This window comes from Ictalurus furcatus, chromosome 2 (genome assembly GCF_023375685.1).
Source record: "Ictalurus furcatus strain D&B chromosome 2, Billie_1.0, whole genome shotgun sequence".
NCBI lineage: Eukaryota > Metazoa > Chordata > Actinopteri > Siluriformes > Ictaluridae > Ictalurus > Ictalurus furcatus.
This window is the reverse complement of record NC_071256.1, coordinates 26,602,952-26,625,152: the sequence shown is the minus strand read 5'-3', so window position 1 is coordinate 26,625,152 and position 22,201 is coordinate 26,602,952. Positions and strand designations below refer to the sequence as shown.

At 38.2% G+C, this 22,201-nt stretch overlaps 2 protein-coding genes across 3 annotated transcripts in view; both read left to right on the top strand.

The window, feature by feature from the left end:
• Window positions 1-1,454: 1,454 nt before the first annotated feature.
• e4f1 (E4F transcription factor 1) lies at window positions 1,455-17,776 on the top strand. 2 transcript variants are annotated; one of them, XM_053611694.1, is made up of 14 exons: window positions 1,455-1,789; window positions 5,025-5,134; window positions 5,962-6,019; window positions 6,167-6,333; window positions 8,050-8,170; window positions 8,296-8,448; window positions 9,836-9,957; window positions 12,440-12,661; window positions 12,813-12,927; window positions 13,122-13,339; window positions 13,591-13,789; window positions 13,960-14,108; window positions 14,966-15,028; window positions 16,520-17,776. In XM_053611694.1, exons 1-14 carry the CDS (start codon window positions 1,693-1,695, stop codon window positions 16,826-16,828), a joined length of 2,103 nt encoding a protein of 700 aa, XP_053467669.1. In that variant the 5' UTR covers window positions 1,455-1,692; the 3' UTR covers window positions 16,829-17,776. The 2 variants fall into 2 exon arrangements, with proteins under 2 accessions (XP_053467669.1, XP_053467662.1); XM_053611687.1 differs by having other exon boundaries at window positions 1,456-1,789; window positions 9,833-9,957.
• Window positions 17,777-17,826: 50 nt separating this feature from the next.
• The window catches only part of grid2ipa (glutamate receptor, ionotropic, delta 2 (Grid2) interacting protein, a), a 38,542-nt gene continuing 34,167 nt past the window's right edge, over window positions 17,827-22,201 (top strand). Inside the window, exon 1 of the mRNA XM_053611662.1 lies at window positions 17,827-21,348. Within this exon, the coding sequence (XP_053467637.1) occupies window positions 21,261-21,348 (88 nt within the window). The 5' untranslated portion in view covers window positions 17,827-21,260. The remainder of the gene's footprint in view (window positions 21,349-22,201) is intronic.

The window sequence follows — 22,201 nt, the reverse complement described above, 5'->3', positions numbered from 1 at the left end:
ACATCTTTGTGTTTGTCTGATAAACCAGAGGTTGGGTCTTTAGAGGTGACTTTTCACCACCACACATAAAAGAGAAGTTTGTGATATTAGAGCCCTCTGCTGCCTAAGAGGTGCATTGCACATACCATGAAAACCTTAACAAGCCCACTCACTCACTCACTTTCAGTAACCTCTTTATCCTGGTAAGGGTTGTGGTGGATCTGGAGCCAGTCCCAGCAACTCTGGATTCACATTCAAGTTGAGTGAATTCACTCCTGAAAGGACACCAGTCCATTGCAGGGGTACATGTACATATACTCTCACATACTCATTTACTCCTAGAGGCAATTTAGCATAGCCAATCTGCCTACATGCATGTTTTTGGACAGTGGGAGGAAACAAGAGAACCCAGAGAACCCATGCAAACCCAGGACCATGTATCTATAAGGAAGAAATGCTACCCACTGCACCATGCCACCTATCTTGACAAACATTTCTCACTAATTTCTGAAATGTACATTCAGCTTATCAACTGGCACACTTTATGATGATGATGATGATGATGATGATGATGATGATGATTATTATTATTATTAATCTTGGTCTGCACAGTAACAGGCTGCCAAAGCACAGATGGCTAAGACCATCTTTGCCAGCTGGCAAGTTATTTTCCAGCTTCCCTATTACTTAATTATTAATTATTAATTATGAATAACCAATAAATGTTTTAATTTTTGTAATTGTGTTTGTGTTATTTTCTTTTCTATGTCTTTTGTTATTTTCTAAGTAGCATTACTAGTGTCAATACTTAAACTGTTTCCCTTCTGCCAGCATTATACAGTACCAGCTGGCAAAGATGGTCTACGAGATGGTCTTGACCAGCTCGGCCAGCGCTTTATTGGCAGCTAGCTGTTCAGAGCAAGCTGGATTTTCACCAGGGACGTATTTATGAGAATGATTTTGGTTTGAGGAAAAACCTTCTCAGTTTCTCAATTTTTTGGGTGGAAGATTGGAATCTTTGTGTGTAATGATTAGCCATTCTCAATAATCCTGGAGTTCACTCTCTGCCTTGTAGTAAAGCAGCCATGGCCAGAGCTCATTTCTGGGATTGAAAAATATACCCTGAAGCCTGAACCTTATACTAGCAAGACTATATTGCAATATATTTTCCTCCAAGATTACAGGCATGAAAACCTTTTAAAAACCTCAAACTACAATTACATTTTTTCCATTACACGACAACATTGCAATATTTTCTTTTTACCAGCTAATGTGCTTTGGAACAAATATGATTATTATAGGTGTGAAAAGTTTGAAAAAAAGTAAACAAACAAACAAACAAACAAAAAAACCCTTAAATATCGGCGTTATTTGGTCTGCTTTTTCATTTGTTAGTCTAGTGGAAAGACCCTTGCCTGATTCAGAGCCCAGAACAAATCTAGTCGTGATGTGATATGGAAATTGGATTGCATTAATTTAGGGATTTTATCCCTGGCAGCACAAGCAAATGTATGACTTTTAATTCTTTAATAAATTATCACGTCACATTCATAAAGAAATTACAGCTCAGGTCACGCTTCTACAGCGCCAAAATACAGTCATCCAGAAAAGCCTGGCTTGTCCCTGCCCTTTTGTTGTTATGACGACGAGGTCGTAAATCCGCCATGTTGTTCCTGCAGCAGCGTTGCGACAGAGACGGAGCGCGAGAACGGCATGACTGAAGAAAGTAATAATACGGCAGAATCGCTTACCGGCCAAACGGAGCACGGCAGTAGCATCATCACCATCCAAACTACCCTGGGAGACGAAGGTAATCACAGTTAAATTAGCCCCGATGACTGAAATCGGGTTATTTATTAATTCTTTACCCTTTTTTTTGCCGTGTCTTGTCTAGCTGTTAGTAAGCTTGCTACAGACCTCGAGTCGTGCAATACTTTTCTTGCTAGCATGCTCGTTAGCTAACAGACTTGCTACGCTAACAGGCTAATAGCTAGCTAGTTCCTTAGACAGCGTTCTTACAGGTACATACGAATCCCAGTGATTGTTTTAACATGCACGTTTTTCATTTGTTTTTTCGTGTTCATTTTTTTTGACGATAGCTAGCTGATATCGGGCAGATTTGGGTGTCGTGCTGCATATGCTAGCTGACTAACTAGCTTCGTGTGCAGTCGTGCTGTGAATTTCAGGACATGTCACACCTACTGGTACTGCTGAGGTGAGGGATTCGTTGTTATTTGTAGATTAAGTTGTTCGTTAGAGGGTTTAACCCAGGGATGTAACGAATGTGAAGGTTTGAAGTGCACTACGTGGCTGGTTTATTCGATAATTACCTCTATCTCATGTATACACTTTGTAGGTTACTGACTGTAACCCATCAGGTCCTCTGCAGTTTATCAGCCTCCTTTCACTCCTTTCATCAATAGAAAAGGAGCCGTGTTGGTATTTATATAGTGGTGGGATTTATGTAGTGGAATGAGTGAGTCATGACTACGTGTGCTATCTTGCTCCAAACTTTTCAGTGACGCCTTGCACAGAGTAATGATCAAGACTGATTTGCAACTGAAGGGTTGCAAAAGAGTTGCTAACAGCGGAGCAACAAAAACAATAACCTAATTATTTAACCAGCTTTTGATATTACTGGTTTCCTTTTAACTTTAAACAAACGGTGTGCCTGATAACCCAATATGGTTAATGTTTTATACTAAATACTGGTGGTTGTTTTTTTTTTTTAATCAGGATTTTGACTATTGCAATACAATCGTGCCAGTACCCAATCATGTTACTGACCTGTTGCCAGTTAACCTCCAGTTTATTTTTAGTAACACTTACTGTTCCAGGCTTTTGTTGCCTGGAACAGCAACACAAGTAACACAACATCACAACTTTTTTGAGACGTGTTGTGGCCATCAAATTAAAAATGACCTCTTTTTTTCACTTAAAATGGTACATTTACTTAGTTTAAACATTTGATATATTTTCTATGTGCTGTTGTGAATAACATATGGGTTCATGAGATTTGCAAATCATTGCATTCTGTTTTTATTGACATTTTATACAGCGTCCCAACTTTTTGGACTTGGGGTTGTACGTACATGCATATTGTTCCTTACAATATTGGGTGAAGAATCATGAAAAACTGTGCTCTCAATTCAGAAATTGTGTTGTCTAATTCGTTAAGATCTGTGTAACCTGTAATTGTAAGCTACAGTTTGCATACGTCTTGCAGAATCGGCAAAATCTTAATAATTATTAAAAAAATAAATAAAAAGGGAACATGCAAATTGCATTTTGTTTTGGTTTTTTATAGGGATGCACCGAAATGAAAATGCTTGTCCGAAAGCCGAATACCGAACACATTTTTTGCGTTTTTTCCATTTATTTTGCCATTTTTTTCACCATTGCATAAATTAAATAGTCAAACTGCTTTTTACTATTTTGTCTTGCTTTTCAAAGAAAAAAAATCAATTACAAAAACAACAATTTCAAAATATTTATTTAACACTGAACATTTTTTACATTCCAGCAGGCATAGGCTACCAACAAGGCACAATATAACTTTTAAAAAATAAATGAGTAAAATAAAAATATTTTGATGTGGTCATCTTTGAGCCCCCCTTGAATAGCCGATGTTAGGCCTATAACTGACTGTTGAAAGAATGTAACACACTGTAGCCTACAACAAAAACGTGCATTGACGAGTGCAAAAAATGGTTATATTCGGTTATATACGGCTGGTTATATTGGGGATATATACCGCTCGCGTCCCTGTACACCTCGCGGAGTATTTTGAATTTGTCTGCCTACCCTTAAATAAATACGTCTTTACCTGCTTCCGTACTCTACTCCCTTATGTCTCGCGACGTGACAGAATACTCCGGAACAGAAACAAAACAAACACACATGTCCACAGTAAACAATGTCACAGTTGTCAACATCCGAAGAGCATGCGCTCGCTGAGCACTCGTGCATGTAGATTGTGCATGCGCGTGCCCCCTCATCTCTCCGAGCGCGCTGCCAGAAGTGGAGGTCGTGACATTCGCGCGTCTCACTCTGGTTGCTTGGCTATTTGGTCGCGTCATCAAACACGTCATTGTTCGGTCAAATTTATTCGGCCTTTTCACTTATTCGGCCAAACGCTGAAAGTGTTTTTTTTGCTATTTTCGGCCAAATAATTTCGGTTGCCGAACATTCGGTGCATCCCTAGTTATTTATTTAGTATTACCCTGAATAAACTATTTCAGACAGCAGACTTTTACACAAGTCCACTAGACACAATAATAACTGAATTTACACAAATGAACCAGTTCAAAAGTTTACATACGCTTGGTTCTTAATACTGTGTGTCGTTACCTGGATGATCCATGACTGTTTTTTTTGTTTTGTGATAGTTGTTCATGAATCCCTTGTTTGTCCTGAGCAGTTAAACTGCCCACTGTTCTGCAGAAAAATCCTCTAGGTCCTGCACATTATTTGCTTTTCCAGCCTCTTCTGCATAATTGACCCTTTTCCAACAGCGGCTATATAGTATTGAGATCCATCTTTTCACACTGAAGACAACTGAGGGACTCGTACACAATTATTACAAAAGGTGCAAACATTCACTGATGCTCAAGAAGGCAACACGATACATTAAGAGCAGGGGGTGTAAACATTTGAACATGATTGGTGTAAATGTTTTTTTTAAAGTCCCGACCCCCCCGCATTTAGTATTGCCCTTCAGAAGCAACATGTTATATTTACATGTTTCCCAGAAGAACAACAATTTATACTGATCATCCTGTTCAAAACTGTACACCCCCCTGGCTCATAATGTATCATGTTGATTTCTTGAGTCATTAAGGAGGTATGTTAGTGTAAAGCTAATGCTTTTCTGTATTCTTATCATATGCCTCCTTGAATACAGCTGGCTTTGTCTAACTAACTGTGGGTCTCGCTTAACCGCTTTACAATTTAAATGAACCAGTCATATAATAATAATAATAATAATAATAATAATAATAATGTATTGGTTATGGACCATTACTGAACTGGTTTTCACTTGACAGATGAAGATATTCACAAATGTGGGCGATGTGGCGAGGAGTTTTCCGCTTTGGATATCTTCATTCAGCACAAGCTTAGTCGGATCTGTAAACGTCCTTTACAGGACCCACAGGTAGGTTTCTTTTACTCCCATGTTTTTCAAGTTCAAGTGGCTTTGTCATTTCAACCATATACAGCTGGTACAGTACACAGTGAACCAAAACAACGTTCCTCCAGGATTATGGTGCTACATGAAACAACACACATGGGGTGACACAGAACTAAATAACATCCACACATATTTACATAAAGTGCACGTGCAAACGTGAGTTAACAACACAAGACAGTCCAGTAACTACTAAAACAGGACAATAGGCACAGTAAGTGACAGTGTAGCGGCGAGCAGTACAGTGTTCGTGTGGAAGTGTCCAATATAACAGAGTGCAAAATAGTAACAATATAATTTTAAAATGGTGTAAATATAAACATGACATGCTATGACTTAGTATTCAGCAGATTAGCTTGTACTAAATATTTACATAGCAGTTAATGCAGTAGCAGCCACATAAAGTGTGTAATAGTGTCAAGAAATTAAATAAAATGTAAAAAAAATAAGTACAGTAGCAGCAAAAATGCAATAGAGCCAATACAGAAGTGTGTATGTGAGTGGGATGGTGTTCAGTTCAGAGTGTGTGTGTGTGTGTGTGGGTGGGTGGTCATCCACAATGTTGGTGGCTTTGCGGATGCAGCCTGTGGTGTAAATGTCTATGATGGAGGGAAGAGAGACCCAGATGATCTTCTCAGCTGCATTTACAAACTGCTTCTGTGATTAGTCTGTCCTCAATTAATCTTAACTCTTAAAATTGCAGAATGAGTAGAAAACAGGATGCTGTTGCTGTATAGGCTGGTTTGTGTTTATGTTGGCCAAAGTTGTGACCTGGTGCATCTGCTGTTCCCCAGGTGAAAGACTGTGATAAAGATGGAGAACTGGCTAATGATGCAGAGATATCCTCAGTGGGTAAGACACTTTTTGCACTAAGACTAATCCCAAAAAATGAGTGGCGTATGTGTGGCCTTAAATGTGGAAGAATTAATTTAGTACTCTGTTCAACCTTTTTAAAATATTAGCTTTGATATTAGTGATTATTTCTTACTCTTTTCTTAGATGAGGGAGGCAGCAAGTTAACCGCCACAAACAGAAGGCCAGGTCACTCGGCAAATGACCATGGCGAGTCTGAAAATGGAGACAGTTCAGATCTTACTAAACCTTCCTTGAAGCTCAACGAGGAAGGGCGCTACGTTTGTCAAATATGTGAGAAGACTTTCAAAACGGTATGGTGCATTTAGACTGAATCATCCATTACTACAACCCCTGGGAAAAATTATGGAATCACCACTTTTAGAGGATGTTCACCCGGCTTTTTTACTTTGTAACAACTAAACAAATCACAGATATGACCCGCAAAAATTTTGTTTAATAGCAAATTAAAAACATTCTGGCTTTGTAAAGCATACCTTAAACACATTTAATTAAATAATTTTAATTAATGGCATTTCAATTAGAGGAAAAAAATATGCAATCACCTTGCAATTTGCATTTATAAGACAAATACCAGCATAAGTCTAAAAATGAGTCTGCAGTTAAGAGAGTGCTTATACACTTTAACAAGCTGTTGGACTTTGAAACATGGCCCCAACAAAAGAATTGCCAGTTGAAACAATGTAAAGGATTATAAAACTCCTTCAAGAAGTAAATCCAACATGGAGTATGGCAAAAGATGTTGGTTGTTCCCAGTCAGTTGTGTCTAAAATTTGGTGCAAGTATAAACAAAATGGGAAGGTTATAAAAGGAAAACATAAGGGTTGACCAAGGAAGATGTCAAAGTGTCAGGATAGAAACCAAACGCAATATACATTGAAAATAGTAAGTGCACAACAAAACAAATGGAAAAACAAAAGAGCAGAAACAGAAGTCAATTGTGTGACAGAACTGTAGGAATTCATCTGAATGAAATGGATTTATGTATAGAAAAGCCAAATGAAAACCAGCACTAACACCTAAACAGAAGAAAACAAGGTGACAGTGGGCTAAAGAGAAGCATGAGCTAAAGAGAAGAGTGTGGATGAATGGATGAAAGTGATATTCAGTGATGAATCACAAATCTGCACTGGCCAAGAAGATGATGCTGAAACTGTTGTCCAGTGCTGTTCTAATGAAACATATAAAGATGACCTCCTGAAGAAAACAATCAAATTTCCCCACTCATTTATGATGTGGGGTTGCATGTGAGGTAAAGGACCAGAGGAGAAATTTTGGACAGTTTTCTCGTTCCATTGATAGATAATAGATTTGGTGGTGATGGTCATTTTTCAGGATGATAATTAATTTTGCCACAGAGCAAAGAGTGTTAACGCTTTTCTTTAGGGAAGGCAGATCAACTCACTGACCTAGCCAGCAAACAGTTCGGATCTCAATCTGATTAAAAATTATGGTGGAAATTTAAAAGATTGGTCCATGATGAGTCTCCGTTCTGTAAAGCTGATCTGTCAATGGCTATTCAAGGAAGTTGGAACCGGTGTGATGGAGAATATTGTTTTTCATTAATGACGTCCACGCATCAAACAAAATAAAAAGCCCAAGGACGAGCAACAAAGTACTAATTGTGTGTTTTTTTTTTTTGTTTGTTTGTTTGAATTTTTTTTTTTTTTTTTTTTTTTGATGATTCCATAATTTTTTTCCTCAACCTTGAGTGATTGCATAATTTTTCCTGTACTTGATTTGGGAAAAAATGCCATTAATTAAAATAAATTTGTTTACTTTGTTTGAGGTAAGTTTTACGAAGCCAGAATGTTCAGCTATTTAAAAAAAATGTTTTGTGTCATATCTGAGATTTGTTTATTTGCCCAGAAGTAAAAAAGATAGATGAAAATCCTCTAAGTGTGGTGATACCATAATTTTTGCCAGGGGTTGTAATATGGGCAAGAATGCAAGCCTTTCCATGGTTTGTTGTGAAAAGCTGTTTAACTTGTCTCTGTTTGTGTGTGTAGGCAAATATCCTGAGGACACACTTATCCATTCATACAGACAAGAAGGACTTTAAATGTGAGCTTTGTGAGACTGCGTTCCGAACCAAAGGCTCTCTGATTCGCCACAACAGACGACACACAGGTACACAGTGGATTACTTCTTTATGTGTCATTTATATTACGTTATCTATTTGCTGTTAATCATCACTAGATGATTCCTTTTAATTACTGAAAGCCAACACAGTTATGACCATTTTGATTTTTCAGATGAGCGACCTTACCAGTGCAATCAGTGTGGCCTCTCCTTCAGAGAGTCTGGGGCACTGACTAGACACTTGAAGTCGCTGACGCCGTGTACAGAGAAGATCCGTTACAGCCAGTGCAAAGAGATCCTTTTCGGCAAGGATGGCGTTTGCACAGGTAAAGGTGCAGACTGACTTTGTAATGCTGCTTCGTCTGCTTTTTCCACTCTCCTATCTCTATAGTAGACTACTCAGACACTGCAACTGCACACAGCTGCTATTTATTTTACTATGTTTTGCACTCTTGTTCAAGTACTGTGACTGCACATATTCCAGTGTTTACAGTTAGGATCTGCTCCTTAATTACATGCTTATTATTGTCAAAATTTACAGCCTTTCAGTTGTTTGCAATGAACAAATCCAACAAATGCAATTGAAATAGTTCAACACAACGAATGCTTCAAGTGGTTTCCCCAAATTCAACTGCAAATGCAAATTTGGTCGAATTTGAGGTATGCTTGGGATCATTGTTCTGTTGAAAGTTCCAATGATGCCCAAGCTTCAGCTTCAGCTGCAAAGCAGCCCCAGAGCATCACTGATCCACCACCATGTTTGACTGTGGACAGTGTTCTTTCTTCATTCTTCTTTCTCTAGACATACTGCTGATCCATCATGCTGAAAAGTTCCAGTTTTGTTTCATTGCCCCACAGAACAGAATCTCAAAACTTCTGTGGCTTATTTATATTATTTTGAGATGACTTTTCTTGTGCTTTTGGGTCAGTAGTGGTGTATGTCTTGGAGCCTTACTGTGCTCACTGAAACCTCAGTGCCTGTTGCCACCAGGTCTTGCTGAAGGTCTTTTGCAGTCACTCGAGGGTTTTTCACAACCTGCCTTCTCAGTAATCTAGTTGCAGCCATTGATAGCTTCCTTATTCTGCCCCGTCCAGGTGTCTCATACATTTTCTTCCCCTAGACAGTTCAGGTATTTAATGTGTTCCAGCTCAAGCACACCTGGTGCAACTAATCAAAGATAAGTTGTATCAGGTGTGCTTGAGATAACACCTGTTTTGCATATTTATGCTGTTGAGAGGGATTCTATTCAGGGGGTTGAATAATTTTGAAAGTGGAGAAGTCATTATAAGTTGCATTTTCAGTTGAATTTGGGGAAACCATTTGAAGCATTCGTTGTGTTGAACTATTTCAGATGCTTTTGATTTGTTCATTGCAAACAGTTGAAAGTCTGTATAGACAATAAACCTGATTTGCAATGGGGGTTGAATAATTTTGATTGCAACTGTACATCTATAATATCTAGGCACACATACCATACAGACCAATATATTCTGTGTATTTTGTATATATACTGTATTTGTAAATAATGTCTTTCCTCCCTCTTTTCTCTCTCCTCCTTTTTTACCTTCTGATGTGTTTTCTGTATTGCACAGCTGTAGAGTACCTGAGCCTCACAACAAGTGTACATTTGTCACTGACATTTTGTGCCCATGACAAATAATCTTGAAACTTGGCTGACTTGCATTAATGTGTTGTATTATGCTGTACAGCAGAACTGCAGCAGCCTCCTGTTCTCCCTGAGAAAAAGCAGCAGCTGCCTGTGGTCAGTGTGGTGCAGACAGTCCAAGATGCCGTGCACATCCAGGTGGTAGAAGACCTAGGACAAGTTCATCAGGTGATTTGATGGAACTTTTATTAAAATTAATTTGGTTTTATTAATAAGATCATGTTTTCTGGTACTGACTGCCTGGGGTGTATATACAACCGTTCCTAAATCCTTCCTACCTGTGGTTTGTTTATTAATTGTAATTGATCTTAAAATAATGCACTGAATAATCTGAATCAGTTCACTGACCACTAAGGGAACTCTTTAAAATATCCTTATTTGGATGGATGCAACTAATGCTAATGGATGTCATTTGTCTACTCCTCTGATCTTACAAGTCTGATCTTTTTATACATTTATTTATTTATAACTGTGAATTTAATATTCATTATATACCTTTTTGCTACGTCCTTTTGACTGGGTGTGTCCTTAATAATTTCCTTAATTTTTTATGATCAGTGTTGGATTCATTCATTCGTTCATTAAGTAATTTAGACACTTGCATCAGAGTGGAACTGATGTACAAAAATGTACTGTTTTGCATGAATTTAGGAACTTTATCCTGTTGGTTTCAGGTTTTAGAATCCTGATTTGTACATCAGGTTTTTTTTTGTTAGATCCTAACTCCATGTTCAAATCCAGCATCAAATCTGATTGTATGAATGTTTTATAAATGAGGCTTCAGGTCTCACTATTGCATAGTGCCAGTAATTATATATTTATAACCCAATTCACACTGAATACTAAATACATAGCGGACCTGCCAAACCTCATGTATTTTGCATAGGAGCTTCTTATTTTTACATCGGGACTACTCTGGTATGATTTATTACTCGCAATACACCCGAAGAGCAGTTGTCTTTTTTTCATTGGAATAAAAACGGCAGAGGAATCTATTGATTTATCTGGAACAACTGACTAAACACCCTCCCCATGCCTCTTAGCTGGGATTATGCATTAGTGGGTGTATGGTATTGCAGTCATTCTGTAACACAGTACAGGGCTCTACAGTGCGAACATTTCACTTGCATTTGTGACTGAAAAGTACTTTGTGCGACGGTCAATAAATATTTATTCGCACCGGTGCGAGTGACCTGTTCGGAATTGTATAATACAATCGGAATAAAAACTAAGACTCCCAAATGCATCTACACCGCGCAACAGTTACTTTCACACTGCTTTTCATCTCCTCAGTAAATACTGCAAAGAAGCCATTATGATGACGAGAGTAACTCTGTACATCATCTGCTTCTCTCAACTTCCCAATCTCACAAACCGCCATCTTTTATTGATCCCGCAAAATGACCTGAACCTGTGACTGAGACCTCGTTTAGACAACTCAGGGTTGCCAAATATCACTAGAAAAGTGAACTATGGTTTCCATGTTCTGATTTAATCCCCCCAAAAACACAATATTATCAGCAGACATGGCAATACTTTACTGGGGGAACCCATCTAAAAGGAACAATTGATAAACAAAAATAAAACTACTAAAATGTAAAGACAGAAAATGTGCTTAGTTATAAATGTCATTTAATATAACAATAGATATTATAATAACTTCATAAAATATAAATAAAATGAGAAATGAAATAATGTGTAATTATGATGGGTTGCATTTAATATTATTTGACATTTAACTTAGTTCGCTATTTCCTTAGGAGGCTATTAGCTTTTTTCTGAATATGGATAATTTTTGTGTTGGCCTACTTTTAATTAGGACACTCTATTGTTTAAGATATTTTAAAAATAAATATTTATGTTTATTTATCAATTAACCAACAGTATTTCTCATTGCTATTATTTTAATTCAGTTAACAGTGACCATGAGCAGAGAGCTTACATTTAACTGATTATGACCTCCTGATTAAAGCTTAAATTTAAAAAAGGTTGGTATCTGTCATAAAAATCCTGATCAGTGCATCCCTAATGAACACCTTTAAACTAAAGCGCTTTGCATCTGACTGGTAAATGAACTCACCCAATCACATCCTATATGAGATTATTCAGATATATACACAATATACGCAGAGCAGTTCGAGAACTGACTCCATCCCAGAACCATGACAGTGGAAAATGTCTAATAGTGTAGCTTTAAATATATTTAAGAGGAGCAGACTTCAGAGACTGAACATTGTTTACAAGGTGGAACAAGTTAACGGTCATGTTTTTTTTGTTGTTGGTTTTTTTGCATACAGTCTGTAAAATTAACTGAAAATATAAAATTTAGTTTATCAGAAGGTAAATTAATTTGTCATGGCTCACACTATGTCCCTAAATTCTGTCATAATTGACAAGCTCAAGTTTTCTCATGCCTACCTATGTTATATTGTGGTATGTTAACGTTACCATCCCTTTAAAAAAAAATAAAAAATTCAACCGTGCTCCAAAATTTTTGACTGTGCTCCTAATAGAAATTGTTACCGTAGAGCCCAGCTGTAGGGAAAATACAAGCTACATTAAGGTGGTGCATTTATGATTTGTTTAGCTGTAGATAGATTTATTACAGTGTATCCTGTGTAAACACAGTATGGTGTCCTGTTCTGGACAGGTGGTATCGCAGCCTGTAGCTGAAGCTGCTGCAGAAGGAGACAGTCTAATCTGCCAAGCCATCATCAACTCGGGCATTGCTCTGGAGACCGAAGCCGCAGAGGCGGCAGAGCAGGCAGAGGCCCAGTCACCTAAAGGGGTCCTGCAGAATCCTGAGGCTGTGGGCAGGGTCTCAGAGATTCAGGTGACCGAGGAGTGTGTGGAGGTGGAGGCGGAGACTGTGGTGAGTGAGAGACTGGTAGCAGAGATTCAGGCACTGTGATTTTTAACCAGAAAAACTGACATTGCTTAAAATCTGGAGAGTCAGTAAATATAAATCGCCTATAAATGAAACAGTGTATCTGAACACATGGTTTTTATTCTGTGGCTTGAAGGAGACTTCAGAGAAAGACATGGAAATCTCCCCTTCGAAGTCACACAAATGTCCTCACTGTGATCGGATGTTCAGAACGGTGACTCACTTGCGCATCCATGTCAAAGGGCATACTGGTAAGCATTAACCCACATTAAAACATTTCTAGAAACATTCACTATTCCTTTTTCATGTGATCACTTAGGAATCACCGTTCAATCAGTTTGATTCATTTAAAAAAAAAAACCAAACATTTATTTCAAGCTGGACTTTGCAACTGGGTATGCTGGAATTACTGTAAATTAACACACAGTTGATATATTCTTGGCAGGCTGCAAGCCATTTAAGTGCGTGACATGTCAGAAGGAGTTCTTGACCTGCTACATGCTGAAGAAGCACATGGAGATGCATGTGACTGAGCGCCGGTACAAGTGTGGTGAGTGCGGCAAGCTGTTCAAGGCTATTGGGCACGTACGTGAGCACATGAGGGCACATTCCAACGACCGCCCACACCACTGCAACCTCTGTAATAAGAGCTACAAGACCAAGGTGAATTGCAGTGGAATTAGATCTAGAGATTAAGTGCTTAGCATGCTAGGCACTATCTTTTGCCATTGACGTTTAAAGTGTGTTTTAGTGGTATTCATTAAAGATTACAGTGGTTGGTGGTAGTTGTTGTTCTTAATATCTGATTGCAGCAGTTATTTTTTTACATGCAGGTATAGTTTGGTATAAAAAATAAAAAAAAAATACAAATGCAAGTAAATGTTTAGGCTTGACTGGTCCTTTTTTGTTTTCAGAATGCACTTCAGGTGCATCAGCGCACGCATGGCGAGGACAAACCGTATGTATGTACATTCTGCTCTCGGGCATTTCGGGAGAAAGGTGCGCTGGTGCGTCACATTCGCCACCACACCGGAGAGAAACCTTTCAAGTGCTCCAAATGCGGCCGTGGTTTTGCAGAACACGGCACACTCAACCGGCATTTACGATCGAAAGGTAACTAATGGTCAGCAAATAGTAAAGTGTGTGTGTGTTTGTCTCCATGATTGTTTATGTAACATTGTATTACTGTTGTAAAGTGACCTTGAGCTCTTGAAAGGCGCTATATAAATTAAACATATATATATCACATACATACTAATCACTAATTGCGTGTTTTGTATCAGGAGGGTGCACTGCAGTGCCGGAGTTGCTGAGGTCTGAGGAGCAGGAGTGTATAGACAATATGGCAGCTGCCATGATTTCTGATGATCCCCATGCTGTGCTGGTGGAGTTTTCCTCTGTGGTGGCTGATACTCAGGAGTACATCATAGGAGTGCGTTTACTGCACACATTCACTTTTTTTTTTTTTTTTCTTTTAAACCTACTTTAATAACTTATCAGTGGATGTTCCACTGATTTAGGTCATGTTCCTTGTATCTGTACTAATAAAGTTCACTGGTTTAATGATGTAGTATCATGATTCAGAAAGTGCAAGTTTGTACAGCAGCTTGTTTGGTTCAAATGTCTGTCCACGTGGGCACTTTAATATGCTACATTAATCCAAGTGACACTCTCGGATAAAAACCTAGCTAATGGTGTCATTATCTATCAGTGTCACTTAGATTAATGTAGCATATTAAAGTGCCCATGTGGACAGACATTTGATACATTAGACTTTGGGAAAACAATTAAATGTCAAGTAGAACAATCTGTACATCATCAGATTTAACCCTCATGGATCTCTCGGGGATCTAGAGAACGGGGATCTGGAAGAGGCTTACCTCTTCTAACTAGCTAGCGCTGTGTTTCATGTTCACGTATAGCCCACTCTTGTTTGTATTGCCGTCACAGATTTTGTTTTACATATAGCTGTCAGGGGGTAAAGGCAATTTAATCAAAGTGTTCAAACTGATTATGGTAACTTTCTTTTAAACAAACCTTCATTCTTTAAGTTCAACTCAATATTTATGGCTATATACCCATCTTTCCCATTTTAAAGCGCCTACTGTACTGATTGTACTTCAAAATTGTGAAATGCCCGTTACTTATGAAAAAGTGTAATGTGTAGTGCCTCTTTTTAAATGAACCTTTTAAAACTTTTTTTATTTTGACACAAAATATAATATAAAAATCTTATGATTTACCATTTGGCCATAAATGAATAGATAACTGATTATTATTTATGTGCAGACGCCAGCTGAGGAGCCGACCCAAGCAGAAGAGGTGTCTGTCACGAGTAACAATCATAACCAAGTAAGAGTACTTTCTTGCTGAAAATCTCATTGTGTTCCACTCAAACAAAAAGCAGCAGTTTTGTCAATAGTTAACTGTAGCTGTAACTGATTTGTTAATAGTCACATGGTTTGCGGTTGTTTGGGAAGAGACAGTAATGTGGATGCTTATCCCAGCCACTAGAAAGAAAAAGAAAAAAACACTTTCCCAGAGCCTTTTATTTGCTTAATTCTTATTAGTATGATTATATTGTGTTATATACTCTTTAATCAGTCTGTCTGGGATTTCAGAGTTTTTTTTTTTTTGTGATTGTAGTGGTCAGAAATGCTTGATTTTGCTGTGGCATTTTTAAAAACATTTGTGTTGCAACTTGAAACATGCTTTTTTTTTTTTTTTTTTTTGTAGAAAAATATTTGAATTGCTAAAATTGCCAATTGCACGAAATAGTTTTGCACGGTCTATTGTAGTGTTCTTTAGTAAATGAGACCTTTTAGCTGTACTCATGTTCGATGCAAAGGAGTCGGAGAGGGCTCTGGCTGAATGCGTGTTGTGGTGATGTCACATTACGTATCTTACATTTATTCATTTAACAAGCGCTTTTATCCAAAGCGACTTACAAATGAGGAAATACAAGCAAAGCAAAATATCAAGTAGAGAACAATACAAGTAGTACTACTATACAAGATTTCTGAGTTCTAGAGAAGCAGAGTATGCAGAGTAGAGGTGTAAGAGCCAGAGTAAGTGGGGAAATAAAAAAAATTTGCTAGGGGTTTATTACGTGTTCACAGAAGAGGTGGGTCTTTAGCCATTTTTTGAAGGTAGTGGCAGATTCTGCTGTTCGGATAGAAGGTTCTGGAAAGGGAGTTAGGGAGTTATTTAGGGAGTTAGGCACTACCAGACGTCAGTTGTTAACTAATCGCAGGTTGCGTCTTGGCCCAAATCTGCAATATTCGTAGGAGCTTGCGGTTTTTACGCTTTATTTGCATTAATTTCTGCGATGGAGGTATTGCTTAATGTGCTTTAATGTTATGGATCTCTTCCTTGTTGTGCTGCATATGACCAATATATCACAATTCTCGAAGACAACTGCGTAAAAGAAAAGATTTAAAAAATGAAGGGGAAAAAAAATTTTATATTAATATTTTTGAAGATATATAATGTTATCAAAGCAGCTGCTTCGGGTCAGTTTGTAATTATTTGGAAAAATGATTAAAAAGATATCACTATGTCCATGATATCAGAAAAAATTAGAAAGAAATAATATATCTATTTATATTATAGGCCAGTCTTAGTTGCTAGCTGGCGAACTCTTACTTGTCTGTTAAGGGTTTTGATTATCTGGGTCATTTTAAACGTGTAGTAAGAGAAAATCACATTTATTCTACTCATCCCATGCACTTAAATTAATAATAATAATAATAATAATAATAATTAATTCAGGTACTTATGAAGACCTTTCAATGACTAGGGAAATGTCATATTTGTGTATTACTACATCATTTTGTTTTGCAGTTGGACAGTCAAATCATAAAGGTGGTGCAGCAGGTTGTGAGTCAGGCGCAAGGCGGTCAGCAGATCATCGTGCGTAATGTGGCAGACGATGAGAAGCCTGGCGTTTTCGACTCCGGTGACACTATCACCATCGCTACACCTGAGAGCCTCACCGAGCAGGTGGCCATAACTCTCGCCAGTGCCATCAGCAACGGCACCCTCCTGAGCACCACCTCCTCCACAGAAGGTACTACTGCGATGGAGCAGGACGAGCACTATGTCATCGCTTCCTCTGATGAGATGGAGATTCAGACTGTTGTGGTGGTCTGACGGAGAAACCGTACATCTGAAGCTGGATAATGTCGTGTTTAATCTGGAGTGAAGAACATTTTGACTGTTGCCCAAACCCTGTAGCAGTTTGCTCCTCTCTTATGCCTTATCTTGATTATTCTCAATTGTTTGCACTTAATGAACCTGAATTGGTTTCTTGACTTGGGTATAAAGATTGCGCAAGACACTAGATTATTTTTATAATCTTATTGTGTCTTCTCTGCAGTGATAAAACATCATCCTGTTTTTTTTTTTTTTTCCCTACACATTTTTCCTCAACTTCACATGTTCCTCAACTGTACATAAGGCTCATAGGAATTATAGGGAAGAGGTCAAAGAAAATATTACATTGCATGGTTTTTAAACTATAAAGTATATTGTTTTCTGTGTATATTTTATTTATTCTAATTGGAAACCAGTTATTGGTATCTACTGGGGCATGGGTATAATGGTGCTTTAGGATTTTCTTGCTTCTTTCTCAAAATGAAGCCATGCTACTTACTCACTCCATTGCTCTTGGTGTTCCAGTTTTTGTTTGTTTGTTTGTTTGTTTGTTTGTTTGTTTTCAATACACACTGCCAAGTTCTTCTAAACTGTGTCTTTTGTTCTTTTTGGCTGTTTGCAATGTAGTGTGTGAGATTGATGGATGGGTTTTTATATGTTCTGTTGTCCCTGTGGTTTCTATTCAGGAAAGTCTTTGTGCAAGAGCAACTATGGGTTATGAGTCATGATTCAATCCTTTTTGTACTTGACCCCTCACAACTGTTTTCCGTAAGAGATAGGTGCAGAGTTGTTAAAATCACTCGCCAGGCAGATCTGGGCCACAGCAGATATTTTCTTACCTTGCCCTGGGTCTTCCCTCCTGTCAGGCTGTCAGGTCATTACTACATGTGCTGCTGCCAAGGATTTGATGAATAGTTTTTATTATTACCCCTCAGGGTCCTCACGTGTGCTCCTCATAGTGTGATGCTGTTTTTTTTTTGGGGGGGGGGGGGGAGGTTGCACGGATGCTGAAGCTATAAAAGAGCACAGAAGCTGATGATTCTTGCAATGTGGAGATGAGCTATATTCATGGATAATGCACATATACTAAGAGCTGAAAGAAGGGTGAACACATTTCTAGACTAACATCTAGATGGGGGAAGTAGTTTGTTGATTGGGAATGCCAGCTTCTGAAAGCTGTTTTCAAGTAAGCAGAAACTGTTTTCACTTTATTTAAGATATACAGTCACTGACCACATTATTAGAAACACATGCCAGCAGTGTAATGCATAAAATCATGCAAGTCAAGAGCTTTAGTTAGTGTTCACATTAAACATCAGATTGGTGAAAAAGTGTAATTGCAGCGACTTCAACTACTGCATGATTGTTGGTGCGAGCTGGGCTAGGTTGAGTATTTCAAAAACTGACTAGCTCCTGGGGATTTCACGCACAGGCTACAGTTTACACAGAATGGGGGGGGGACTAAAAGTTTGAGCTGTGGATGAAATATCTTGTTGAAAAAAGGACATGAATGGCTAGATCAGTTTGAGCTGACAGGAACACTATAGTAGCTCAAATAACCACTCTTTTCCCTGCTCTGCTCTATCAAATAACCACTACCACCTGGGGTGTTTTACACATGAAACCAGTCAGCTGCATTTTTTTGAATTGCTCAAGCAGTGTCACGGGAGTGTAACACATTTGGAGGAAAAGCGCTATCCAATCTCTTCTGCATGAGCTCACGGATGCCCATAATTGTATAGTGTCAGCGTGATTGACAGGGAAAAGAGTATTGAGAGTGTTTTGGAGAACCAGCCATGAATGGCTGTGGCAACTTTGCAGTCAAACTTATGATCTCGGGACAACAACGTGAATGCTTTTCTTTTAGCTTACGCGGGAACTGTAAATAACCTTTTTTTCTTCACATCTGTGATGATCAGAAAAGCATCTCACAGTCAAACCTTGAGGCAGATTGCTACAATAGCAGAAGGCCACGCCGGATTCTGCTCCTGTCACCCAAGAATCTGAGGCAACGGTGGGCACAAGCTCACTGAAACTGCAAAAAGTTCAGGGGACATTAACAAGGTGAATTAAAGGCTTCACATGAGTGTGTTGTCACTCTTGCAACAATGATGAAACCATCCAACAAGCAAACAGTACATATACTAAGTGGGTAAAAGAACCTTGTGCGTTACATTTACTTCCTAATTGTAACATTTTGAAAAACTTGCACCCGATAACCTGCACACTGTTTGTCTTGACGTAACAATGTATACATGGTGCATCAAATGAAAACCTTAAAAGGTTTTTTTTAACTTTAAAAATGCCAAAAATTAGAAATGATTTTTTTTTTCTTGAGGAATCCGTACAATAGTTGAGCAAGGGAACACTTGCATTTAAAATGAAATGGAGATTATGTTTTTTAAAAAAAGAGAGACACCTATTCATAATGACCCAATTTTACACAATGTAAAAAAAAATAATAATAAATTTTCATTTGATTCACCCTTGTACTTTACCCTACTGTTTTGCACTTCATTATTATACACCAATCAGCTATAACATTAAAACCATTCATAGGTGAAGTGAATAACATTGAGTATCTTGTTACAGTAGCACCTGTCAAGGGGTGGGATGTATATTAGGCAGCAAGCAAATAATCAGTTTTCAAAGTTGACGTGTTGGAAGCAGGAAAAATAGGCAAGCGTAAGTATCTGAGCGACTTTTACAAGGGCCAAGTTGGGATGGCTTGATGACTGGGTCATAGCATCTCCAAAAAAGCAGGTCTTGTTGGGTGTTCCAGGTATGCAGTGGTTAGTACCTATCAAAAGTGGTCCAAGGAAGGACAACCGGTCAACCCAGAAACCCTGGGTCCTGGCATTCATATGGCTGTTTCTTTGACATGTACCACCTACCTAAATATTGTTCCAGACCAAGTACACCCTTCATGGCAACGGTATTCCCTAATGTCAGTGACCTCTTCACAGCAGGATAATGTGCCCTGCCATACTGCAAAAATAGTTCTTGAATGGTTTGAGGAACATGTCAAAGGTGTTGCCTGCAAATTCCCCAGATCTCAATCTGATCGAGCAGCTGTGGAATGTGCTGGACAAACAAATTTGATCCATTGAGGCCCAACTTATAGGATTTAAAGGATCTGCTTCTAATGTCTTGGTGCCAGATATCACAGCACACCTTCAGAGGTCTTGTGGAGTCCATGCCTCGACAGATCAGAGCTGTTTTGGTGGCACAAGGAAGACCTACACTGTATTAAGTGATTTTAATGTTATGACTGATTGGTGTGTATTTTATAATAAAAGGTAGTATAGAATATGCTATCATAAAATTTTTATTAAGCATGAAGCCCAAAACTAAAAAGTATACGACCAAGATAAAAACACACTCACAGTCTACCAATATTTTGATAGAAAGATAGAAACGATTGTGTGCAAAAGGTGGTCTTGAACCCAACACTATCAGTTGGCCTATCCAAACACATTCTAATGCACCAATGAGCAAACCATATTATTGTAGATGAAATTAAATAAAATATTTGCATTTCTTTTCATGTTGGCTTCCTGGAAATAAAACAAAATATTTTCTGTGTTTCTGCATTTTTTTCCAACATAGTTGTGCTCTGCTTGTTTTGAATAATGCTTGCAGATTGCTCTCTTTTGCCACTGTACAACTACCCTGTAAGAGAAAATGATGGAGAGAGAAACACTGCTTTATTATGAACCCTCTATCACTACTGGAATAGGACACAGTTGGGATTCAAACTTTCAATTACAACAGAAGACTGAGAAACACTTTGAGGCTGTGGGCAAAAATAGGCTTTTGTGCATCACTGGGCATAGCATGTCATTGGAAGCATGGGCAGTGTTTATTAACGTGAAATGTGCTTAATGTTTAACCTGCGAGCATGTTTGACCTTGACCTGAGAACAGACTTTTCTTCTCTTGAGCTGTCTCACTGTGTCTCTCCATTGCAATTCATTGAATGCTGTCCTTCACCAGAGTGCCAGCTTTTTTTCTGGGTCAGTCCTTAGCCCTCCGAGAGGGCCTGAGCCACAAGAAGTAGAAAGAGAGAGAGAGAGAGGCGGGGTGGGGAGGTATTTATAGAAAAATAGGGCTTCGCAGTACCTTTTTCCTCGCAAAAGAATCATTAGAGGACCCAGCTAGCATGTCCCAGATTTCTGATCAGTGCTCTGCATGAGGGCCAGGGCTAGACAAACTTAGTAGAGGATGCAGAGCCCTGCTTGGAAAGAACGTGTCTGTGTTCTCCTACACACTCCGTTCCACTGCTCATCCTGGGCTTAAGCTGCAGGTCTGATGGAGCTTTGATAGAATTTGTAAATGGTTTTAAGTGGTGACTGAGCTGACATTTCCTCAGGCCCCTGGGCTTCCCACACTGACTCTGATACAAACTCCAAAACAGCACACCTGCAACCATGATGAGAAGATTTCTGAAGAACCAAAAGGGCCGCTTTTCACTCCGCCAAAGCCGTTCAGGTTCCCGCAGCGCCTCCAAGGATTTCTGTAAGTTTCTCCTTTATCTATTTCACTGTTTCACTGCTAAGAGGCAGGATGGATCACAAGGGAGTACGTTTTCTGTGCTGATATGTGATTGCAGCTAAACTGGGCTGTGTATTGGAACAATTATTTGTGGTTGTGGTGAACACTGAGTTTTAAATCCACTGTAGAAGTGTATTGTGTGGTCTCATTGTTATGGGATTCAGCTTATTGCTTATTATTCAGCTTAATACTTATTCCTTATTGCACTAGGCTCTAATTTCCTTTATTTCTTTTTTTGTGCTGTTAGTTTTTTTCTAGTGAATATCTCATTACAAATTATATTTAGCTTTTGTATCATCCCCAACCTCATATTCTAAAGTTAGGATAGTTTTTTTATTTAGTTGTTATACAGTTGTATGTGGGATAGTGTAGTGCTAATGTACACACAATAGACACATCCAAAAAGTATTTAGGTTATATATATATATATATATATATATATATATATATATATATATATATATATATATATATATATATATATATGTATATGTATATATATATATATGTGTATATATATATATATATATATATAAATTGTTATACAGTATGTGTGAATAGATTTGGTAGATTATGAAATAATCCTAGCTATAAATTGCTCTGAATGCATACAACTTTTGCTCTACATGCAGTACTGTTTCATATTACAGCCAGATATTTTAGTCATTCATAATTTGCGCATAATATTTAACTGTAAGGAGGTACTGATCTTCTTTCAATGTCCCTTGGGGCTGTATTAAGACACAAAAATGGCCAATATAAGTAAAGAAGATTTGGGCTGGTTTCAGAGTAATGACTGCAGTACAAGAATGAGGGC

Excerpts from the sequence above, each read along its gene's own strand:
- e4f1 (XM_053611687.1), top strand. The coding sequence starts at position 1,693 with ATGACTGAAGAAAGTAATAATACGGCAGAATCGCTTACCGGCCAAACG. Across the intron at positions 1,790-5,024 it reads AACTACCCTGGGAGACGAAG|ATGAAGATATTCACAAATGT; the intron begins GTAATCACAGTT and ends TTCACTTGACAG. Across the intron at positions 15,029-16,519 it reads CGAGTAACAATCATAACCAA|TTGGACAGTCAAATCATAAA; the intron begins GTAAGAGTACTT and ends TTTGTTTTGCAG.